Below are 11797 nucleotides of genomic sequence, written 5' to 3'. Positions count from 1 at the left end.
GATCATCCTTCTAGCTAGTGCAGCCGAAATGATGTTTGATGGCAGTAAATGCCTCTCCCCATGTATTACCACATCACCATACAAAGGGAGACCAAAAGTGACTGTCTTTAATCTACAGTCAATCATGGCGTGATGCCTGGCTAACCAATCCATGCCCAAGATAATATCATAATCTCTGAAGGGAATTTCAATCAAATCTGATAGAAAAACATGTCCTTGGATCACCAAAGGACAGTCTCTATAAATTATGTTGACCCGAACCTCTTGTCCTAACGGACTAGTTACTAGCACTTTAAAACTCGTTTGGACACATGGAACAGCAAGTGAACTAACTATGCTAGCATTAACATATGAGTAGGTTGAACCCGGATCAAACAACACAAATACTTCTTGATCAGAGATAGAGAATGTACCAGCTACAACATCAAAAGTCTCAGCCTATTCTCGCTGTCTCATTGTGTAGACTCTGGCTGAAGCACTTCCTTGTGCTGACTGACCAACAATGCCCTGACTGCTAGAAGCAGTGCCTCTACCTCTGCCTCTTCCTCTGCCAACTGATTGTGAACCTCTGGGAGTAGGACTCTGAATAGATACTTCTGCAGTCGTAGGAGCTGGACCATATTTAGGAGCGCTAGTGCAATCTTTAGCTAAATGGCCCTTGCCTCCACAGTTAAAGCAGGCTTTCATAGCCCAATAGCATTCTCCCCCATGAATCTTGCCACAAGTCTCATAGGGGCGGGCAGGATATGAACCCCTGCTCGACTGCTGACCAGACCTAGGAGGTCTCTGTCCAGAGAATCGACCCCTTCCAAATCTTCCACCTCGACCTCTGCTAAGTCCACCAAATTTCTTCCTCTTGCCAGAAGTACCACTAGGACTTGGCTCTACTGACTTTTCACCTTTATCTTTCTCTGTTTTCTCAGTCCTCTCTGATTTTTCTTTTACAGGTGTCGCTTCTGATTCAATCCTTTCTAGCTCAAGTGCTTGAGAGATGAGCTCAGAGAAGTTGCTGTGTCTGAATCTCACTACTTGCATCCTCAAACTGGGTTTCAAACTCATCTCAAATCTCTTGCATCATTCCTTGCTGGTAGAAAGGAGACTACCAGCATAGTGGCTTAAGCGGGAGAACTCCCTCTCATACTCTGCCATTGATCTGTTCCCTTGTTTCAAGCTCAGAAATTCTTGTAACTTTTGATCCACATATGCATCTGGGACGTATTTTTGTCTGAATTCTCTGATGAAGTCATCCCAAGTCAGTACTGGTGGTTTAGCCAAGCTGTGAGGGATGGTCTTCCACCAATCATACGCATCCCCTTACAGTAGTGACACAGAGTATTCAAACTTCAATTCATCTTGGCAGTGCAGCTTCTTGAACACTCTGTCCATTCTTTCAAGCCATTGCTTTGCCTCAAGCGAGTCTACTGTACCCTTAAATTCTGTAGCCCTATACTTCAACAGTTTGTCATACTGTCTTACTGGAGGTTGTGGTTATACCACAAGTGTCTGGGGTGGAGCTTGAGCAGGCATACCCCCAGCCATTTGTTGAAACATCGCATCCATCTGCTGTGCGAAATGTGCAGGAAACTGCGGCATTTGTGGGGCTGGTGCTACTGATCCACTGACATTCTGTAGAGCTGGGGCTTCCCCTTGTGCCTTAGCTTCAACAGATTGCTCGACTGAGTGATCCCCTTCTTCCATTTCAGTATGAAGTTAGGGTATCTCCTGAACAAATAACACAAGGAGATTTCCCTCCGTTAGTTCATATTTATGATGTAATGCTCTGTATGTAACGAATAAGGACATTGAGCAGTTGTACTTAGCAAAGAAAAGACACAAATTCACAAGTTAAAATGTACTTCAAAAATTTGCTTTGATACCACTAAAACATGTCACACTTTACCCCTCTGTAAGCCATAACATGATCCCGTAGAATACCTAATGAACTACCGAACTTCATCTACCGATAACTCATTAAGTACACTACAAGGGATTTTAAAACAATTTTCTTACTTTTATAAGTGGTGAGCATTTTCTAATAGGTATTAAAATCATTTATTTGAAGTTTTAAAACTAGTAAAAATTTTTTTTACCCATTTTGTTTTTCCGCAAATTTTATAAAAATTTCGGCAGAGTGCCATCTGTTTTTTGAGAAAATAGTTCTTCAAATACATGTAAAAAGCACTTTCAATTATTTATCTCAACCACTTCTTCAAATTCACAATCATCCCAACCAATTTCAACATCATTTATCAATTTCCAAAAATTCAAATCCACAATTTCCAATAGTCAACATTCATCAAAATACCATTAATCAATTTCATTCAATTTAAAATAAAATACTTCCATTCATATTTCATTAAAGATAAAATAATTTATATACATAATTACAAAAATTTACATTAAAAGAAATTCAAACTAAAATTTATTACAAACTTTATACAAGCTACTCAAGACCAATTTTACATGTCCATACATTTACGTACATTACATATATCAAAATAAATTTTTACAGTCAGGGCATAAAATATACTCGATAACTTCAAGCAAGTAGGTCCTCAATCCTCAGCAGCTCAGTCTGCTGCTCCTCTAGTCTCTAAATCTGCGACAGCAATAACAGCTATCATTGAGTACTAGGACTCAGTGGTGCACAACATACTAAAATAATCTTTATGCATAATTTAAATCATATTTATTCAAAAATTGGACTGAACATGAGAGTTAAACACAAAACATGAATTATGAGATTTTAATCCAAACAATTTCATTTTGAAGTGTCAAAACCAATTTCATAAAACCCACAGTTATATCATGCCATTCGAAACAAATTTAATCTCAATAGCCAGAGGCTAAGGAGAAGTCACATCACAAGGCTAGCTAGCTCAAATATATGGATACCAATTAATTTCTTCTTCTACTGGCACACACCTCAACACTTCAGCCAGAGAAAGAATCAAAATTCGAAACTGATTACCCCCTCTAGTCATGCTAGTGAGGTGCTCAAATATATGGTCATGACACTATGGTTTCAAAACTTATGTTAATAATTTACTAAACATTTATGCCATCTCAAATATACACAAATAACTTTCAACAATTTAAATCAAAGACATAATAAACATTTCATCATAATGATGTCACAATTCAATATTTCAAATTATTCAAAATAATATGTAGAAGATAATTTACAGAAATTATACGTTGTGCACAAACCTTAAGCGAGTCGCCTCTTGGCCTTGACTCGAATCCTCAGGTTCTTTTCCGATGTTCTTTTCAACTAAAACACATAGTTTCACATTGTTTCAGTACCATAACTTAGAATAAATCCAAAAATAAATTTAATTTTACTTTTACCTAACTCTAATATGCTAAACTTGACGTTCTTTAAAATTTGTGTTTCGGGGTTACTATTCACTACACTATTCAAGTCAATTTGTTGACTTTCAAGGCTTAATAGGTATGGGAATTCCAACTTCACCCACATACCACATTTTGGTTATTAAATTTATTAGTTTTGGTTGTTTACTCAAATTCTAAGTCTTTTAGGCAAATTTGCAAATTTTCAGTTTTGGTGTCTTAAGTTGCACTATTCCATTGGTCATTTTTCTGTTAGAATTTGGCAAAACTTTCTTTATAGCAAATGTTCCCTATTGTCTTAAATTTATTCTCCTTTTTGAATCACTCCATTTGGAGTTTTTTAGCTCAAGTTATAGCCATTTGAATCATGGCTGCCAGATTGGACTTAACCCAGATTTCTGGGCACCAAACTAGTTCTGGCAGTTTTAGGTCACCAAATTTGGGTGGCCAAATGACTTGGTTAAGGGCATAATTTGGATATGTGTTCTTCATGAAAGTTTTAGATCTATATCTCAGCTATCCAATGGTAAAGTTTTAGGTTATTTAGACCTACCTAGCCCAAGTTATGGCCAAATGAACAAATACTGTTCATTTGGTCATTTTTGTATAGGTCAGACTGCAAAAATCCTGATTTGGTCAATTTGTTCACTAGGTTTTGGTCGCTTTTTGGGCAAGATTCCCAATTGAAAAATGTGTCATTTTGTGTCTATTTTCATTCCCAATTGGTCTCATACCAATTGGACTTGTAAATTTTTAGTTTTAGTCCCTCAAAGGGACCTTGGTCCTGCTGCCTGCAATATGACCATTTTCAATTCGAATTTAAACTCGCCTCTAACACTTTCAACAGATCTCAATTGGTCATAAATAACCATTTCTCACCTCAAACTAGGTCAAAAACATCATTTCACAATTTCTCACATTTTTGACTCCTAAACCCTAAGTGTCCAAAACCCTAGTTCACCAATTTATTGCATTTAGCTAATTCAAAGCATATAACAATAATCATTCAACTCCTTGATGTTCTTATTCACCTCTAATTCAATCAAACCCATGCAAATCTTACCCTCGCACATGCTGGCCGAATTTTCCTTTAGTCCCCTTAAGGTGTTTTCTTTTCATTTTAAATGAATTTCTAGGTTTATTCAACTAGAAACACAATTAAATCAACTAATAAATCAAGTTTAGTTTACTAACCTTATGTAGAATTTTTCCACCTCTCCAAACTTCTTCTTTCTTTTTCTTTTTGTTGTAAATCTCCTTATCAAGATCTAGTTACAAGATTTAGTGATGGAGAGTAGGGTTTCTATGGTGGGAATTAGGATTTCTTCAAGCTCAAAATGAGCTTTAATGGAGTTTGGTTAGGGAGAGGGTGAGAGAGAGATGGTTCACGTTTTTTTTTCAGAAGATGAAGTCTTTTTTTTTTTTTCTTTTCTTTTTCTTTTATGAATTTAGTCTTATGGAAGACCATAAATCAAATTAAATAAATTTTTAATTATAGTATTTATGGCATCATGCATGATGTCATGCATGATGTCATCTCTTTTCACTTTTTCAATTTTTTTTTTATTTATTTTTCCATTAGTTCTTTAATTTAATTCTCGATTCTAAAATTTTCTTTTCTCTAATTTTATTTCACAGTTAGGTCAAGAGTCAGCTCTCAGGGTCAATTAACCAAATTGCCCCTCGCCGGTTCAACCCGGTTTGCAAATAATTCAATATTTCTTCTGGCTCCCTGACCTAATTATTTGACTGGCTTAACAATTCTTTTTCGTGTTTTTCTCTTTTCCATTGTGTTCGTAATAGTCCTAAGGACTGCGGGGTCACATTTTATGATTCCAAATTCGAGTTTAAATCGACTTCACAATCCTTCTCGAGAAGGTCACCCATTGCTGTGACTCTCGGCTCGTTTAACTTTTTATGTTTTGTTTTTCTTATTCATACTTAACTAATTGGCAATTACTAATTATTTGTGTTTATGGCTTCTCTAGTGATCTTAAGTGTGGTTCTAATCTCCTTAATTTTTTAGACTGGCTCTGGTCACCGAAAATAGTGAAATAGACTAGGCTATGTGAATAGGGGTGTTACATTAGCTGATTTAGGCATTTATTATTATTGTTTAAATTTACTTAATTAATTCTTTTATTTTCTCTTAGGTATTTGGTTTGGTGCATGACTAGAACAAAACAAGAGGAAGAAGTTTTGGACTTGGATCCCAAAATAGATAGAACTCTAAGAGCCATCAGGAGAGCAAAGAGACACTAAGAACAAGATCAAGAAAATCCAGAAACTCCAATCATGGCCAACAACAACAATAGGCTAAGATGCTTAAGGGACTGTGGAGCTCCATCTATACAAGTATTCCAACCCAGTGTTATAAGACCCGCAGTGGAAGGCAATAATTTTGAACTGAAACCAGTATGGCTCCAGATGATTCAACAAACCCAATTTGGGGGTTTACCAATGAAAGATCCACATTATCACCTCCAGTGCTTCCTTGCCCTATGTAACACATTCAAGATGAATGGAGTCTCTGATCAAGCTATAAAACTTAGAGCATTTCCATTCTCCCTTCGAGACAGAGCAAGGAAGTGATTACTTTCTCAACCAGCTGGAACATTCACCACTTGGGAAGAGCTCTCACAAGCTTTTCTAGCAAGGTATTTCCCACCTGCAAAGACTGCAAAGTTAAGAGTTGAACTAAATACCTTTAGACAAAAGGAAGGTGAATCACTTTATGATGCATGGGAGAGGTATAAAGACCTATAGAGGGAATGTCCACACCATGGCATAGAGGATTGGCTCTTAGTTCAAAATTTCTATAATGGGCTGTTGCCTTCCATAAGGAGCACAGCAGATTTAGCTGCAGAAGGTGACCTAATGAAGAAAATGGTAACACAAGCACTTAAACTTCTGGAGAGGGTCACGTATCACAACTACGAGTGGTCAAATGAAAAGGGAAATACAAGGAGGGTAGTAGGAGTCTTAGAAGTAGATGCCCTAAGCATGATAAATGCTCAATTTGACCAGCTCACAAAGAGGCTTGACAAAATGCAAGCCAACGCTGTTAGAACAAGCAACCAACACTACGACAGCTGCGGAGGAGGATATATGACTTCAAAATGTAACAACTTCAATGAATCCTCCACAGAACAGATGAACTATGTGAATAATAGAGGAAACTTCAACCAGAGATAGCTCAACAACCCATATTCAAATACTTACAACCCTGGATGGAAGAATCACCCTAATTTCTCATGGTCCAACTCGTAGAATCAGCTAATGAACAAACAGAAAGGGTACAGACCATCAGCACCCCCTGGGTTTCAGAACAGAGGACAAAACTTTGCACAACCACCACCACCTCCTCAACCTCAATAACCTGAACTGAAGATGACCATGGAATCCATGATGGAAGGCCTCTTGGTAGCTCAACAACAATAGAATGAAATGATCAAGTAGCTAACTTTCAGAATGGACCAACTTGCTACTCATAATAAGACACTTGAAAATCAAATTGCTCAGCAAGCAGGTTCTTCAAGCAAAACTACTGGTAAACTGCCTAGTCAATCAGAGATGAACCTAAAGAAGCATTGTAAAGCAGTTACATTGAGGAGTGGAAGAATTCTAGAACAACCAGAGGAAAAACCAACAGAGGAAAGCTTTGATAAATCTGAAAGCCAAGCAGAGAAGAAAGAGGAAGAAGTCAAGAAGGATCAGGAAGAGGAAACAAGGAAGAAAAAGAAGCTACCAGAGCCATATCAGCCTCCCCTACATTTTCCTCAGAGATTCCAGAAAGCCAATTAGACAAGTAGTTTGGGAAGTTTTTAGAAGTTTTATAGAAACTCTACATCAACATTCCCTTCACCGAAGCACTTTCTCAGATGCCATCCTATACCAAATTCCTTAAGGAAATTCTGTTAAAGAAAAGAAAACTGGAGGACTACAAGACTCTTGCTCTAATAGAGGAATGCAGTGCCATACTGCAAAACAACCTGCCTCCAAAGCTGAAGGATCCATGAAGTTTCTCCATACCTTGTCTCATTGGTAATAAGAAAATAGACAAGGCCCTCTGTGATCTTAGGGCAAGTGTGAGTCTAATGCCTCTATCAATATGTCAAAAGCTAGAGATTGGAGAACTGAAACCCATAACAATTTCACTATAATTGATTGACCGATCTATTAAATATCCCGTAGACATACTTGAGAACATCCCTATCAAGGTAGGTAAATTCTTCATTCTAGTTGACTTTGTTGTCCTCGAAATGGAAGAGGATGTTCAAATCCCTATCATCTTAGGAAGACCTTTCTTGGCAACCACCGGAGCAATCTTAGACGTAAAAAATGGGTGGCTAACTCTCAAGGTAGGAGATGAAGAAGTGGAATTTAACTTGTTCAACACGATTAAACACAAATTTGAACCTGATGAATGCTTTAAAATTGATACCGTTGACAAATAAGTTTAAGAGGAATCATGTAAAGCGTATCCTAAAGATCCTCTTAAAGCATGCTTATTGCACACTTACACTGCTAATAATGAAAACACAAAAATTGCATTTTGTGCACAATATTTAGCAGCTCATCCACCCCTACCCTTAGCTCAAGCTTTCAAAGTGGAGGAGCTAAAGGAGGAACAACCTAAAAGTAATCCAAAGAACAACACTGAAGAGGTAGAACGTAAACCTCTCCCCTCCTCACTAAGGTACTCATTTTTGGACTCAAACTCTAAATATCCTATTATTAGCAATGCAAGCTTGTCTGATATAGAAGAGAAAAAATTGCTAAGAGTACTCAGGACCCATAGTAAGGCTATAGGATATAAAATAGAAGACCTGAAAGGGATTAATCCCTCAATTTCCATGCATAGGATACCCATGGAGGAAAACAGTAAACCCACTATTGAACACCTAAGAAGGCTTAACCCAAACATGAAAGAAGTAGTTAGGAAAGAAATTGTGAAACTATTAGACGCAGGTATTATATACCCAATTTCTGATAGTAAATGGGTTAGTCTAGTACATGTAGTGCCTAAGAAAGGCGAGACAACTATCATCCAGAATACAAATAATGAACTAATCCCTACTAGGGTAGTCACTAGTTGGCGCATGTGCATAGACTATAGGAAATTGAATAGTGCCACCAGAAAAGACCATTTTCCTCTCCCTTTCATCGACCAAATGCTAGAAAGGCTAGTAAAACATTCCTACTTTTGTTATCTAGATGGGTATTCGGGATTCTTTCAGATTCCTATTCACCCAGAAGATCAAGAAAAGACCACATTCACATGCCCTTACGGAACCTTTGCATATAGAAAAAAGCCTTTTAGTCTTTGTAATGCCCCTGCTACCTTTCAAAGATGCATGATGGCTATTTTTTCCGATTATATTGAAAATATCATGGAAGTCTTTATGGATGATTTTTCTGTCTATGGAACTACTTTTGATGATTGCTTAACTAACTTATCTAAAGAATTGCAAAGATGTGAAGAATCAAACCTGGTCTTGAATTGGGAAAAATGTCACTTCATGGTAAGAGAAGGCATAGTCTTTGATAATCTGATATCAGAAAGAGGGATTGAAGTTGACAAGGCAAAAGTTGAGATCATCGAAAAAAGTCACCACCAATATCAGTTAAAGAATTGCAAAGTTTTTTTGGGACATATAGGCTTTTACAGAAGATTCATCAAAGATTCTTCCAAAATAGCTAAACCATTAACAAATTTATTAAGTCAAGATGTTTCCTTTGATTTTGATGAAAATTGCCTTGCTTCTTTCAATAGGATAAAGAGGCCTTGATCTCAGCACCTATTATGCAACCACCTGATTGGAAGCTACCATTCGAAATCATGTGCGATGTAAGTGATTATGCTGTGGGGGCAGTACTCGGACAAATGAAAGATAGAAAACTCCATGCCATTTACTATGCCAGCAAGACACTTGACGATGCGCAAATCAACTACGCTACCATTGAAAAGGAATTCCTAGCAGTAGTGTTTGCAATTAATAAATTTAGATCCTATCTTCTTGGATCAAAAGTCATTATATACACAGACCATGCTGCTATCAGATACCTTTTGAATAAAAAGGAAGTAAAGCCAATATTGATTCGATAGATCTTATTACTTTAGGAATTTGACCTTGAAATCAAGGACAAAAAGGGGGTCGAGAACGTGGTAGCTGATCATCTCTCAAGGCTGAGACACGAGGACTTAGAAGAAGCTGAAGAGTTGCCAATAGATGACTCATTCCCGGATGATTACCTATAAGCCCTATCCTAAGTTCCATGGTATGCTGATTTTGTGAATTTTCTTATATGCAAGGTTTTGCTGCCCAACATGTCTTACCAGTAAAGGAAGAAATTTTTGCACGATGTACGATTCTACACATGGGAGGAACCTTTACTATACAAGAGATGTAATGACGGGCTGATGAGATGATGCATACCAGAGGAGGATATAGAGAGCATTCTCCAGCACTGCCATTCATCACCATATGGAGGACACTTTGGCACCACAAAAACAACAACTAAAATTTTGCACGCAGGATTTTACTGGCCTAATTTGTTTAAAGATGTGAGATCATTCATGCTAGCTTGTGATCAATGCCAAAGAATAGGTAACATTTCCAAAAGGAGTGAAATGCCACTGCACGGTATACTTGAGGTAGAACTATTTGATATGTGGGGGATAGACTTTTTTGGCCCATTCCTCTCTTCCTTTGGAAACAAGTATATTTTGATTGGGGTTGATTATGTGTCAAAATGGGTAGAAGCAATAGCCACACCAACCAACAATGCCAGAGTGGTCACAAAGTTCCCTAAGAAGAACATCTTCACAAGATTTGGCACACCACGAGCAATAATCAGCGATGGAGGAAGTCACTTCTGCAACCAACAATTAAAAACAGTATTGAAGAAGTATGGAGTAACTCAAAAGGTGGCCACACCTTATTATCCTCAAACCAATGGTCAAGCAAAAATTTCAAATAGGAAGCTAAAATGAATCCTAGAGAAACAAGTAAACCGCTCAAGGAAGGATTGGTCTGTGAAGTTAGATGATGCATTGTGGGAACATCGCACTGCATATAAAACTCTAATTGAGACAACACCCATTCGACTGATTCATGGGAAATCATGCCACCTCCCTATCGAACTTGAACACAAAGCCTACTGGGCAATTCAGACCCTAAATTTTGATCAAAGCTGCTAGTGAAAAAAGACTCTTACAGCTCAATGAGTTACATGAAATAAGGCAGGATGCGTATGAGAATGCCAAAATCTTCAAAGATAAAACCAAAAAATGGCATGATAGACGCATAACAAGAAAAGAAATAAAAGCAAGAGACCTTGTCCTGCTCTTTAACTCTAGGTTAAAACTTTTTCCAGGGAAGCTGAAGTCAAGATGGTTTGAGCCCTTTAAGGTTATACAAGTCTTCCGGCATGGAGCTGTAGAGATTTGGAGCGAAACCTGAACGGGCAAAGGCTAAAGCCATATTTTCAGGGAGAACCCATAGAGAAGGGAGCTAACTGCTCCTTTGACGACCCTCCAGACAGACTGTGAACAATGAATGCAAAGTTGAGCTAATGACTATAAACAAGCACTCTTTGGTAGGCAACTCAAAATTTCTAAATTTCCTTTATTCTAGTTCTTATTTTATTCTTGTTTTCTGTTTACTCATGTTCTGTTCTGTAGGTACCCCAATTCACAATTCTGCAAAGTAAAGAATCAAAGGCAAAGGAGGAGAAGAGACGTCAAACCACACAAGAAGAGACTGCACAAAATCGGGGAAGTAGACCTGTTGCTACTTTTTACATTCATTTCATTCATAGTGGTAGCATTATATTTTAACACAGGGAGAATATAAGAGCCAAAAAATTACACGGGTTGTGTAAAAGTTTAACATGCCTCGTGTAACCTTCTAGAACCTTAGAGTCAAATCTGCATAACCCCCAGAAACTTACATGGGTTGACCCTGTGTAACATTACACGAGGCGTGCTTCGACAATAGAGAAAAAAACTTTAAGTTTAATGTAGACAGAAAGTTACACGGGTCTCGTAATAGATTTACATGGGCGTGTATCACGTGTAGTGATACACACCTCGTGTATCACAGGTCCGATAGTCGAGACCCGTGACGTGATACATGCCTTGTGTATCACGTCTGCATGAAAAGTGCGAAATGAAGGGTCACAATGACCCTTTAAATTCGCATAACTCCCATTAAACTTTCCCTCACTCAGAAACTCTTCCTCTCTAAGCTTCACTCCGTTTAAAAACCCCTCAAATCTCTTTTTTCTCTCACAAAACCCTAGCCTTTCCTTCTCTAAAATCTCTAATGGCACCTGCATAAAGACCAGCCAGATGAATGGGGCCCTCCTCAGGGCAAGAATGCGACTCTTTACCTTCTCATCCTCAGCCATTGCCCCAATGCCCATAAACAAGGCAAAC

At 37.9% G+C, this 11797-nt stretch overlaps 1 protein-coding gene and 1 non-coding gene across 2 annotated transcripts; one reads left to right on the top strand and one right to left on the bottom strand.

The window, feature by feature from the left end:
- Positions 1-6036: 6036 nt before the first annotated feature.
- On the bottom strand, positions 6037-6143 carry LOC131178051 (small nucleolar RNA R71). Its single transcript, XR_009147182.1, has one exon. It is a non-coding gene; the product is annotated as a small nucleolar RNA R71 (small nucleolar RNA).
- A 682-nt stretch (positions 6144-6825) lies between these two features.
- On the top strand, positions 6826-11197 carry LOC131177894 (uncharacterized). Its single transcript, XM_058143064.1, has 3 exons — positions 6826-7056; positions 9131-9439; positions 11042-11197. Exons 1-3 carry the CDS (start codon positions 6826-6828, stop codon positions 11195-11197), a joined length of 696 nt encoding a protein of 231 aa, XP_057999047.1.
- The last annotated feature ends 600 nt before the right edge of the window (positions 11198-11797 follow it).

Source organism: Hevea brasiliensis, chromosome 2, assembly GCF_030052815.1.
Source record: "Hevea brasiliensis isolate MT/VB/25A 57/8 chromosome 2, ASM3005281v1, whole genome shotgun sequence".
In the NCBI taxonomy this organism is placed as follows: domain Eukaryota; kingdom Viridiplantae; phylum Streptophyta; class Magnoliopsida; order Malpighiales; family Euphorbiaceae; genus Hevea; species Hevea brasiliensis.
This window is presented reverse-complemented; position numbering and strand designations above follow the sequence as displayed.

Coding starts and splice junctions, on each gene's coding strand:
- LOC131177894 (XM_058143064.1), top strand. CDS start 6,826: ATGGACCAACTTGCTACTCATAATAAGACACTTGAAAATCAAATTGCT. Junction 7,057..9,130: donor CAGAGAAGAAAGAGGAAGAA/GTCAAGAAGGAT, acceptor TTCTTTCAATAG/GATAAAGAGGCCTTGATCTC. Junction 9,440..11,041: donor ACCTTTTGAATAAAAAGGAA/GTAAAGCCAATA, acceptor TCTGTTCTGTAG/GTACCCCAATTCACAATTCT.